This window comes from Ursus maritimus, unplaced genomic scaffold, assembly GCF_017311325.1.
Source record: "Ursus maritimus isolate PB19 unplaced genomic scaffold, ASM1731132v1 scaffold_11, whole genome shotgun sequence".
In the NCBI taxonomy this organism is placed as follows: Eukaryota; Metazoa; Chordata; class Mammalia; order Carnivora; family Ursidae; genus Ursus; species Ursus maritimus.
Window position 1 is genome coordinate 34,820,934 of NW_024423453.1, and position 13,109 is coordinate 34,834,042.

Sequence of the window (13,109 nt, forward strand, 5' to 3'; positions counted from 1 at the left end):
AGAATTTTCTAACGCAGTGGAGATGTATTGAATAGTATACTTGGCACACCTAAATATGTAAACTAGAGTCCTGTCCTCTTTAGAGTCTCGAGTAATTGTGACATCCATAAATTCCTTGCTTCATTTTCATCAAAGGGATGCTACTTTTGAAATTATCTGGCCGAAATCACAGCCTGCAGTGAACTTACAAGTGGTAAGTGGGAAGTTGCTATTCAAGGTCTATGTGTTACTACTTTCCTTTTTGATTCCAAAGTTTCCCACTCAGTTAACACTGTTGAGAGACCACATTGCAGCCCTTGCTAGCATGTCTCTTAAGTCACACCTGAGAGACTGGGAAACTGGCTGTTAGCACACGTGTTTTTAAGGTGGTAGTACCTGCATAATTGCATTACTACTAAAAATAGGGTTTCAGGAGCTTATCCTCCCTCCCATCTTCACTCCTCCCCCAACACCCCAGATCTGGAAAATTAATCTGTGAAAAAATGGCAAACTATATTGTGTCATTAATTACACGTTTAGAAAGTTGGGAAATGTTTGGAAGCAACAATAACAAGGCTTAATAATAAGAGGCTGAGTAACGTGAAATTTGACTTCTGGGTGTTTGTAATGGCGGGACTTTGCTTCTGCCTTGATCTAAGACCAGCAGAATTCTTCTGGGATCTCCAGTGGATCTTCGTATCACTTTCTTGTGTAGGCGTTTGTTTAAATACGTTTTCATTTTCTGAGGACTCAGTTGAAGTAGAGTTCCTTTTAGCCAAAATTCCTGGCAGTGAAGTAGGTGGTTTAAAAAGTGCTTTCAAATCTGTAAAAATTGGAGAAAGATTTTATTCATCCTCATTTTCTTCTTCTAGGATTTTTCCCTCCTTGTTTTGGTTAGTGGTGAGTTTTATTTAGCTACATTTGACCTGTTGGAAATTGAAAGTCAAGGACTAACTGCTATTTTAAAACAGGAAAAAGAAATGTAGAAGCTCTTCACCTGTTTTTGCCTACCATTCAGATATCTCAAAATGAAGTTAGTTCCTAATTGGAGTAACTGGGGAAATGAAACATTTGAACAGATTATTTGTTGAAACCAAATCACAGAGCATTATAACTTTGGGGAATTTGTCCGAGACCGAAATAGCTAGAGAAAACCCATCTCTGTTCTGGTATTCATTGTACTGGCATTACACTTGTATAGCAAATTTAAACATTTTTTTTCCTGTCTGCCTTAAGGGTGCATAAAGACGTATCATTTTCCTTAAGGAAGCGTGTGATAGTCTTTCATGCTTTTGTTAGGAACTGTTCAGAGTTGATAACCACTTATGGCTTACTTGTTCCAGAGTACTATCTCCACCTGTGTTCATTACCGTTTTTCACAGGTACTGTTCGTAGGATTGCTTTTCCACCGGAAATGTGAGTGTATGTGCTGCTGCTGCTTCAGCGTTCCTAAGCCAGTATGTGGATCGTCCGCTGTCCCGCTTTTAAGTAATAAGTAATTTAGTTTTATCAAAAGTTTAGAAGATCCCTATTCTTTTGACTCCATAGCCTAATTTTACTTCAGTCTAATGAATATGGTTATGATCCCCCCCAACTCCCCTCTTCTCCCGCCATTTTGTAAATTCTCCATCTTACTCTTAACCAACAAAGCTCATTGTAATTCTTGGCTTAATGATGGATTGCTCTTTATGTTTTAAAATATTTACTGGCATTGAATCTCTGGAATATTTTTCTTCGCAGCCTTCATCTTTTTAAGCCTTTTTAACCCGAATCTGTAGTGTCTACTCTTCTTCTGTGAGTCTATGGTTTCAGTGAGTGTCAGGGATTTTTAGGTTATCTGTTTTATTCTTCTTGAGAATCATGATCTGTTTTGGCAGTTCTGCCGGTGGCAAAAGTATACAGTTGATGTGGGTACCCAGATGAAATCAAGTAGGCTAAAAAAATAAAATAAAAAATGGAGTAACGAAAAGTTACATTACAGATCCACTGGCATGTTCACTTTTTGGCCCTTTTTGATGTTTTAATTTAGCCGGGCATCTCAGAGGAGGCAAGAGTTCTTATCAGATCTTGAATCCTATTTAAAATTGGATGTTAGGATAGATGACATACCTTTCCATAGTACTAATATTGCCACCAGTTACTTTATACAACACATCTCTGTGGCATTTTACATCTCCATGGCATATGTTGGTATATGTTGAAACATTTTAGATATAAAAACTATTGCACTACAAAAAATCACATAGTTGGCTTACGATTTCTCTGTAGCCCCAGTGTAGCTCTCCTTTGGGAGCTCGAGTCTTACTTTTCCTGCTTATTCACAAGATCATCTGTTTAAGAAGAAAGCTAGTGGTCTAAGTCAGGAAATATGCACAGTTTATTTCATTACCTGAAAATACTTGTTTCCTAAAAAATGGTTCAAACATTTTTATAGGAAGATTAATTTTTGTAAAGTTGTCTTTTTTTCCTAAATAACTTCTCCAACTGTTAAACAGTTCCAAAGTGAAGTTAATCAATACCCTCTGCTTTTAGTTCCTTGATTCTTTGATCTTTATGCCATGCTGTTTTACCATTAGAGTTAAGACAGAGTAATGAACCATAGAACAAGACGTGGAAAAAAAAGTGAGTTGCTTGCTTCATTGACAGTGGACCATTTATCTTCTGTCAGTTACTTTTTTAAGGTACCAGGAGTCTTTGATTTTTTTTTTCCCAGTCACTTTTTTGGAGCCTGTGTTTTATATTTATTTTATTGAATAATTTAATTATTCCCTCAATATTTAATGGAGTCATTTATTTTGTCTACTTCATTGAATTCCATGCCAGTCCAAGAATTATAAACCATACTGGTCTGAAGCTATAGAGGGCATTTAATTTGGTCCTGATCTGTCTGCTCTCTCCCTCATCCATTTATAAAGGTACTTGGTTTGTACCACTTGGCAGCTTACCCTCTCTCTGCCCTTTTTTAAAATGTATTTTCAGATACAAATTAGAGTAATTCTTTTAAAACTCTCCGTGGGAATCTGGTATCTGAAAGGTATTGAACACCAGATAGTGTATTTTGTTTTTATTCACACAGTTGGATAATTACATGTTTCTTTACTAGAGCAGGCCAGGATGAAGAAAATGTCCATTGTTGTGCAATTGGCTAATTAGGTTTCCTTTAAATATAAAGCAAGTTCACACAGCAGTTAAAGGTATTTTAAAATTTTTTGCTTATTTCCTTTTAACATTAAGGAATAGCACATAGGTTGCAAAATTAAATAGCCCAGTCAAAAGGAGTATTATAAGAGTATTTTTCTCGCTTGGCCTCTGGCAATGCTAATAGAAATCCTTCCCATTGGGAAGACTCCATAGGGAAAAGTTCCGAATTTAGAACCCTGCTTTAAACTGTATTTTCCTTACTTCCAAAATCAGATCATGCTATAAGTCTTTAGATTTTAGAAGTAGAGGTTGTATGTAGCTTTACCTCATGAAACTGATTTTTGTTTTTTGTAATTTGCAAATATTTGCATATAGGGGCGTTTTTAAAATTCAGAAGTTAAAGTTTTTCATTAAATGTTTGAAAAGTTTAGAAAAGGAGGAGAGAGAGAGAGAGAGAGATTACTAACCTTCCAAACGCAGCCACTGTTAGTATTTTGGTATATTTTCGTAGTTGTTCATGCTGTATATACCATTTTATGTTGTGCTTAAGGTTTTTTCCAAGTTATTACATAGCTTTTATGAACATAATTTTTTAAGGGCTACATAATACTCTATTGGGTGGATTGCACCATAGCTTACCTGTTTTCCAGTTATTGGATATTACTCTTTTCCCCCTAAAATAGATAATGCTTTGATGAAAATCTTTGTGCAAAAACGTTTTACCTTTCTAGTTCAGAATCTTTCCTTAGAGTAAGTTTCTAAAAGTGAAGTTGTTGGAACAAAAGATAGTATTTTTAAGGCTTCTGAGGGGTTCTTTACTAGATGAATGCTGTGTGTGTGTGTGTGTGTGTGTGTGTGTGTGTGTGTGTCAGTGTGAAATGTTTGTATTTGGAGAAGAGGGAAGGAAATCTCTGTTTGCTGACTCATGTTTTTATTTTGCACTTTAAACTGATAAGGCCACTTAGCTTTTGACATAAACTAAAGCAGGAAGTACAAAAAGGGGCAGAAAAAAATGAGTTGTCTTGCCAAGGCCATCGCATCATGGACTCATTTGTGTTCCTGATGGGGAGGTAGGTGGCTTGTTTGACTTGTATATAAAAAAAATGCTTAACTTTTTAAAGCATTTTTTAGGCAGAAATTAGTCATCAGCCCACATTTTGTTTCATCTACGCACATTTATACGTAAAGGTTTGTGATCTTGCCACTAATGTTTGTGAGTGGCATCAGGACATGCATCCTCCGGCTGGCTCCTACAGTGTTTAGAGTTTTTTGTTCTCTTTTTGGAGATGGCTTCCTGTATTGAGGATATCACCCTAACTGTCTTTCTGAATCATAAAGCTAATCACAGCAGTGCTCTGATACAACACCTTCCACTTGTCTGCAGGATAAGATGCATCACTGTCCCTTCATAGTCTTGCCCCTGCCCTTCTTCGCAGCCTTGTGTCATCGCCAGCCACCTTGAACCCAGCATTTCTGTTTTGTGTCTGTGAGAACTAGCAATTGAAACAAGTGGTTAAAACATTGAGGCTCTAGAGCCAGACAACATGGGTTTCAGCCCTGACTCTGGCATATGGCTGTGTATGTAAACTTTGGACAGATGATTGAACTTTTCCATATTTTACTTTCCTTACCTGTAGAATGGGGGAAATGATAGTGTTTACTCAGAGTTTATTGCAAAGGTTAAACTCATTAGGAAATAGAAGGTGCTTGGAACAGTGTCTGTCATGTAGTGATATTTCAAAATGTTAGCTCCATTGTTTCATAAAATTCAACTCACCCCGTAAGACCCAATATTTCCTTTTTGGGAAAACTTGCTGAAATCCCTGGAATTCATTGTTCTCTTTTTCTGTTCTTTTATGTAGTATTGTTTATACTTGCTTTAGAGCTTTTGTCATACAGTGTTATAGTTAGTTCATGGTGGGCAAATGCACAACACATGGGCCTCCCCTTCTAGTCCTGTGCTCATGGTCAACCTTCATACACTCACACATTCCTTCCGGTGGAGGCCCTGGAGATGGCCTCACACTTCTCAGCCCCATCCTGTAGCGTTAGCCTGCAGGGACACCAGCTTGCCCCACTGAGTTAGTTGTTTACTCCCTGGCTCTTCCCTTAGCTTGTGAGCCCCTTCAGGATGGAGCCCTTTTTGCCCTTGTCCCCTGTGAATAGCACAGTGTCAAACACTTAGCAGGCACTCAGTACAGCTTTGTTGAATGAATGTCAATTTGAATAGTAGAAATGAGGGTCTGAAACGGTGGTTCTTAATCTCACCCCCTGCGCCCCCACCACATACTTGCCTGTGTAACCCATCACTGACAGAGTTTGAGATAGGCCCAGGTGATTTTGATAGAAACTCTCTCCCTTCTATTTGAAGATCATTGGCTAAAATATAAAAAAGCTGTTATTGGAGTAGAAGAAAAGGCCATATAGAATAAGAAGAAATGTAATTTCTCTGTAATTTGTTACTGGAGGACTAGAAAGAAGTCGTCCTTTTTGTTCTTCTGTGAAGCTGATCTAAAAGTAAATGATTACTTCAGTGGGTACACTCTGACCAAGTGTGACTTTTGATAGTGGCCCAGCTTTGTTTTCTCTTTCCTTTTCTGTTTAATGAAAATGATGCCAGCTTCAAAAGGACTGGTAAATTTGGGTAAAACTCTTTACCCAAAAGGAAAGACCGGAAACAACGGATTCCTCACAGCCCATTGAATAATATGTATATTTAGTAATATTTATTCATATTTTATAGCATAAAGTTGAAGTTCCACATTTGGCCTTCTGATTTCTTCAGGGAGCTAAATTATTCATTAAATATTTATTGAGGATCTGCTGTGTGCCAGGTACAGTGCTGGGCTCTAAGAACAGGAGGAGCAGGAAGATGGAATTCCTCACTTTCCTGTGGTGGGAAACACAGACGCGCACCACCACAGAGTCGCTGCGCAGATGCGCGGTTTGCCGGGACGGCTACTCGTAATCCTTACCTTTCTAACTTCTGAGGGTCAGTGATGGTTTTCCCCTTTCATTCCCATTGTTGGTAATCTGTGCCTTCTCCTTTATTGACCAGTTATGCTAGAGGTTTAGCCAATTTTATTAGTATTTTCAGAGAAGCAGCTTTGATTTTGTAGGTTCTCTGTTATGCGTGTCCTCCCCCCCCCCCCCCCCCCCGTTTCTGCTTGCATTTCTTTCTACTTTCTTTGGGTTTAATTTACTGTGTGTGTGTGTGTGTGTGTGTGTGTGTGTATGGTAGATACAGAGAACATTGGTTTTCATCTCTTTTTCTTTTCTAATATATGCATTTAAGACTATAACGTTCCCTCTAAGCGTGGCTTGAGCCACATCCTGCAAATTTTGATGTGTCGTATTTTTATAATCATTAAGTTAAAAAAAATTTTTTTTTAAAGATTTTATTTATTTATTCGACAGAGATAGAGACAGCCAGCGAGAGAGGGAACACAAGCAGGGGGAGTGGGAGAGGAAGAAGCAGGCTCATAGCGGAGGAGCCTGATGTGGGGCTCGATCCCATAACGCCGGGATCACGCCCTGAGCCGAAGGCAGACACCCAACCGCTGTGCCACCCAGGCACCCCGTTAAAAATGTTTTTAAGTTTTCACTGTAGTTTCTTCTTTGACCCATGAGTTAAGTGCAATTATTTTCAAGACTAATATTTTTGTTATTGATTTCTTATGATATGATTAAAGAACATATTTGTATGGTTTTGATATGTGTAGAGATCTGCTTTATGGGTCTTCATATGGTCAGTTTGGGTAGGTGTTCTGTATATACTTGAAAGTATTATACAGTCATTGGATGAAGTGATCTGTGTACATGAATTGATTAAGTTTTTAAAATACTTGTTAATTTTCTATATCTATTAATTCTTGTTGACTTGTTATATCAGTTACTATTTTAATCTCCGACTAAGATTGTGGGTGGGTTTGTCTGTCATTTTACTTGTCAGTTTCTGCTTTATATATTTTGACACTGTTGTTATGTGAAAATTTGGAATTATGCCATATTCATGGTGGATCAACTCTTAACATTATGAAATGTCCCTTCTTTAATCCCTGGTGATGCTTCTTATTTTGAAGTCTGTTTTGTTTGATCAGATAGTTATGGCAGCTTTTTTGGTTAGAGTATGCATAGTATATCTTTTTCCATCCTTTTTCTTTCCACCTTTCTCTGTCCTTTGTATTTAATGTGTGTCTCTTGTAAGTACAGTACGGTTAAGTGGTGCTCCCCATCCATTCCTACCTGTCTTTTACTTGCATATTTAATCTGTTTATATTTAAATAATTAATGGTATTTTTGGGATTAGATCTAAATGTTATTGTTTTCTGTTTGTCCCATCTATTTGCTCTTTTTTTCTCTCTTCTTATATTCTTTCGATTAATCATATTTTAAAAAATAATTCCATATTTTTAAACTTCTCTGTTACCTTTTTATTATTTTTTGAAAGATTTATTTATTTTAGAGTGCACACATGTGAGTGGGGGGAGGGGCAGAGGGAGAAGAAGATGGGGAGAAGCAGACGCCCTGCGGAGCACAGAGCCTGACACAGGGCTCGATCTCATTACCTTGAGATCACAACCTGAGCCAAAATCAAGAGTCACTTAACCGACTGAGCCACCCAGGTGCCCCTTTTTCAGTAGTTTTTTATTTTGACAAGACTTTATCAATAATAATTCAATGCTTTATCACAGCCTGGGTAATACAGGGACCTTAGAACACTAATTTCTTTTGCCCCTTTCTGTTTTTCTTTTTGTCACTCATTTTAATTTTTTTTTTAAATAACCACAAGACATTCCTGTTATTATTTTGTAAAGTCAGTATTCATTTAGATTTACCTTTATTTATCTTTCTTGAGCTCTTCATTCTTTCCTGCCATTCCTTGTTTCTTTCTGGGATCTTTTTCCTTCTGCCTCACAAATTCCTACTGGAAGTCAGTTCTCTCAGATTCCATATGTTGGAAAACACATTTATTTTGCAATCCCTTTTGCATGGTTTTTCCACTAAGTATAGAATTCTGAGTTACCAGTTATTTGTTTACATTTGGCACACTAAAGATTGTCTTCTTATTTCCATTGTTTCTGTTGGAATGTCAGCTGTCAGCCTTATTATACTTACTTGAGAGTAATGTGTCATAGGTTTTCAGCAATTTTAGTGTGATAGGATACATCAAACCTTGTGGATTTCTTTGTATTTATCCTTCTTGGGATTTGTAGAGCTTCATGGATCTGTGTCTAGATGTTTGTTGTTAGTTTTGGAAAATCCTTGGCCAGTATCTACAAATATTGCCTCTGCAACAGTTTTTTCTCCTCTTCTTCCATCACCTTGATCCAGTCTAGTATTAAGATGCTTTAAAAAAAGATTTCAGGCTGTGTTTCAGAATAAAAACTGGCCCATTTCAATTTTGCACTTACACTAGAGCGTACTCCCTCAGGGTTTCAACTGAAAGTGTACTCACCAGGGCCGCCGCCTCCGCAGGCCCTCCACTACAGTTTGTTTTCTCTCCTCCACCCTGTGAGGCCACTGGAATCTCTGCTTTGTTCTTGAGCCTCCTTCAGCTTGGCTACCAGTCTTCTTGCTACTTATAGCACAGCCATTGGTGAGTGCCTTGAGAAGAAGAGCAGGAAGGAATGTTCAGCTCACTTCATGGCTTTTCTGTTCTCAGCATCTTGGCCTTTCTAGTCCTGAGGCCCTTGGTTGCTCTTTGATGTCTTTAAAATTACAGTGGGGCTTTTTTGTTTGTTTATACTTCATTAGTTTTTGGTGTGATTTTTAGGAAGAGGTCGGTGTGATGTATGCTCTCCTGTATCTTAGCTGGAGTTTGTGCAGTTATCCTCTTGAAGGTCTCTCATCTTTTCTGTTTTTGTCTGCTGAGGAGTAACTGGAAGGTTTAAATGAGACAACTGGACTAAAGAATTTGGTACAGTATGTGTTCATTTGCTTCTTTCCTTTCATATCAAAAAAACTCAAATTTCCTACCTTACTTGCCCTATATCCCATAGGCACAGGCTTGTTTCCTGAATAAATACCCTAAAATGTTGTAATGTATACATAGTAGAACTATAACTACTTTTTCTTTCAAGAGATACTTGAGGAATAAACCAAAAACAGATGTTAAGACTACCATATTTTTTTTCCTGTTGCTTTCAGTTTTTGTTGATTGAGGTGTGTTTTGAAATACATATTTAGAGCCTATAAATGAATCTGAGTATAAAACATTACAATGTCTGTTGAGAACTTGGACTTCTGTGCACTGAGGTGTCTAGTGCTTCGGTCTCAGGACAGTAACATACTACTTTTTAAACTGTGCCTCAGTTTGTTCTTCTGTACAAGGGGAACGATTGTATTACCTCACAGAAAAGACTAAGTAAACTGAATACTGAGTGTTAGTCAGTGTGGGCTACCACAACAAAATACCTCAGACTGGGCAGCTTAAACAACAGAAATTTCTTCTCACGGTTCTGGAGGCTAGAAGTCCAGGATCAAGGTTCCAGCCAGTTTGGTTTCTGGTGAGAGCTCAGTCCCAGGCTTGTTGGCTGCTTTCTCTCTGTGTCCTCACCTAGCCCTTCCTCAGTATGTGTGCATGGTGGGGGGCCCTTCCTCTTATAGCACCCCCAGTCACATCATGGCTCCACTCTCATAACCTCATCTCCAAATACAGTCACATGGGCGGTTATGGCTTCAACATGAATTTTAGGGAGGACATAATTCAGTCCATAGAATATCATAATACAGAAAATTACTTAATAAACAACTGCATAGCAGTTGTTTAATGAATGGTAGTTTTGTGGTAGCAATTATTTTAAACTTTTTTTCTTTTTTCTTTTCTAGGTGCTGACTTTGGATTACTTTTAAAACACTAGGAATGGTAATTTCTACTTTTCAGGACCTCAGAACCAAGAAGCTAAAGAGAATCCTATGTAAATAAAGTGAAATCTCCTCTGTTGTCCTTTTGCATTTGGAGACTTCTTTATTTCACCATACACAAGGAGTCTATAACTAGGGCAGTCATTATGAATGTGACAAGTTTATTTTCCTTCACAAGTCCAGCTGTGAAGAGACTCCTTGGGTGGAAACAGGGTGATGAAGAAGAAAAATGGGCAGAGAAAGCTGTTGATGCTTTGGTGAAAAAACTGAAGAAAAAGAAAGGTGCCATGGAGGAACTGGAAAAGGCCTTGAGCTGCCCGGGGCAGCCAAGTAACTGTGTCACCATTCCCCGCTCTCTGGATGGCAGGCTGCAAGTTTCCCACCGGAAGGGACTGCCTCATGTCATTTACTGCCGTGTGTGGCGCTGGCCGGATCTTCAGAGCCACCATGAACTAAAACCACTGGAATGCTGTGAGTTTCCTTTTGGTTCCAAGCAGAAGGAGGTGTGCATCAATCCCTACCACTATAAGCGAGTAGAAAGCCCTGGTAAGTGTGTCCTTTTTTTTTTAATGTTCAATTAGGCAACGTATAGGACATCATTAGTTTTTGATGTAGTGTTCAACAATTCATTAGTTGCATGTAACACCCAGTGCTCATCACAACACGTGCCCTCCTTAATACCCATCACCCGGTTACCTCATCTCCCCACCGCCCTCCCTTCTGTAACCCTCAGGTTGTTTCCTGGAGTCCACAGTCTCTCATGGTTTGTCTCCCTCTCTGATTTCGCCCCCTTCAGCTTTCCCTCCCTTCCCCTGTGGTCCTCCACGCTATTCCTTATGTTCCACATGTGAGTGAGTCCTTTTATATTGATGTGCTTAGCAGATTTGTGTTGTTTAAAATATGAAAATCATCCCTTTCCATATTATTAGTTGTTATTTTCAAGTATTAGGGGAAAATACGTCATCCCTTGAAGGTTTTGTACATTCTAACAACTTAGTCCTCTCTAGTTAATTTTATTTCTTAGGAGCAGGGCAAAATTGTCATAGCAGTACTAATACCTCTAATTATAAATAAATAAATAAATAAATAAATAGTTTTCTTTCTAAATTTATTTTTTTATGTTTCTTATTGGTTCTGTGCATTTCTCTAGGTAAACTTAGCTGTGATTTTATTACAAGGGAAGAAAATTCAGAAAGGAGAGAAACATGGGGTTGCCATCTACATACTTGAGGGAAATATATCTTTAGTGCAATTGCTAGTGACTTGTACCACTTTATTTTTAAGGGGAGATCTTTTTACCTCTGGTGGAATTTTGTTCCCTGTGGAGGGTATGAAGGAATTATGTTCTGCTGTGGAATCTTTAGATGCTCTTACCTTATAGGATATTCTTAGTTTTTACATGTACAACGTTTTTGTGGGGGGTATAGTAAAGGTTATACACTAAAATTTGTATGGTTCTGCCCTCAAATTAGAATCCACATTCTAGACCATTGCATCAGTTGGAAAGTAATTAGGCAATCTTAAGCACTTAAATATCGCATTGTCAGATCAGAACCCATTTTGTTGATGGATGAGTTATTAATAGCTTATGTTACCAAGGGTTCCCAGATGGGGCTGTGCATTAGAATCACATGGCTCCCCTCCCAGAAATTCTGATTCTGGAACAGCCTGGTAGTCCGTGTTTTAACAAATGCTTCAGGTGGTGTCGAGTAGCTATTGAACTGGTGTAGGAACTACTTTGCTAGATCATGTACGGATGTGGTTCTCAAATAAAAGGCATTCTGTTCGTTTGTTTTTTTAATGGAATATTTAAGACCTACAAAAAGTTTAAGGTCTAGGGAATAACATAAACATCTTTGTATGCACTCAATTTAAGACATAAAAGATTACAAATAAAACTGAAACTCTAGTTTATGCCTCTCTGGTCTGTTTTTTTCCCTTCAGTAACTGTTCTCAATTTTTTGGTTAGAATTTGATGTCGTTCGCATGCATGTTCATATGCTGTTGTTATGATGTGTATACGTACGTACTGGCTTGTGTGAATCCATGACGATAGGTAATATTGTATGTTTAGAAGTATCATTAATTATACTGAACATCCTTCTACAACTTGTTATAGTCACTCAACATTATGTTTTTGTGACTTCTGTATTATATTCTTTAGGATTACCTTGTCAAATTCTGTGAAAAACCCTCTGGAAATTTTTTTTGGAATTTCATTGGTTTCTTCTGGGAAGGATTGACTTAATTATGTTTTTTCTAAATTTATTTAGGTCTTTTTCTCTAAGTTTCCTCCACAAAGTTCTTGTAGGCCTTTTCTTAGATTTATGTCTAGATAACTGGTTGGTTTTTATTGTAAAAGTTACATTTCGTTAGAGTCGATCTTGGCTCGTATGGCACTTGCTTTTTTCCAACCACTTTGCTGAATTCTCTTTATCCTAATGGAGACATTCTTTTCTGCCTATTATATGTGCTGTGATGTAAATTAAAAAGCAAAAACTCAATGCAGAGTTACATGGTCCTTTAGCCAGAAGTCGAGAGGGAGTTAAGAGTTTGGGAGAAGAAAAAAGTAGTGTGTAAGTAATAGGTACAAACAGGTTTTTTTAGATTTGTGATTTTTCGATCACCACAGTAACTTTAAGAGATACACAGGAAAGATTATAATCCTACTTCATTAGTGATGAAACTGAAGTCCCTGTAAATTAAGTGACCTCTGTGTCAGACAGCTAAAATTCACTATATTTCCTCCATCCACCCTCCTGCCATTTCCATCCTTGCAATTTTGCATCTTGTGCCTCCTGACCCATCACCCCTTCAGGCCAATATCTGCACTATAGAGAGAGTCCTTTTAAGATGCACGTTATAATCATGTTATCATCCTGCTTCCCGTTGCTTTCACACAGGGCTCTGCACATTCTGGTCCTGCCTACCCTTCCAGCTTCTTTTCCCACTTTTCCATGTTTTGTGTGTTTGAGTCATATGGGAACACTCCATGTTCTTTTCCTCCATCTGTTACTCGTTTCTCCTCCCTCTTTGCCTAGCTCATTCATTTATTCTTCAGCTCTAAGCTTGGTGGAGGTTAACTTTGCCGAGGAGCCTCTCTTGATACCTCCTTTCCCACA

General features: G+C 38.1%; 1 protein-coding gene across 2 annotated transcripts in view; it reads left to right on the plus strand.

Moving 5' to 3' along the window:
- The window catches only part of SMAD1 (SMAD family member 1), a 74,802-nt gene that overhangs the window by 19,866 nt on the left and 41,827 nt on the right, over positions 1–13,109 (plus strand). For both annotated transcript variants that reach the window (XM_040626343.1, XM_008685444.2), the window contains exon 2: positions 9,952–10,533. In XM_040626343.1, the coding sequence (XP_040482277.1) occupies positions 10,134–10,533 (400 nt within the window). In that variant the 5' untranslated portion in view covers positions 9,952–10,133. The remainder of the gene's footprint in view (positions 1–9,951; positions 10,534–13,109) is intronic.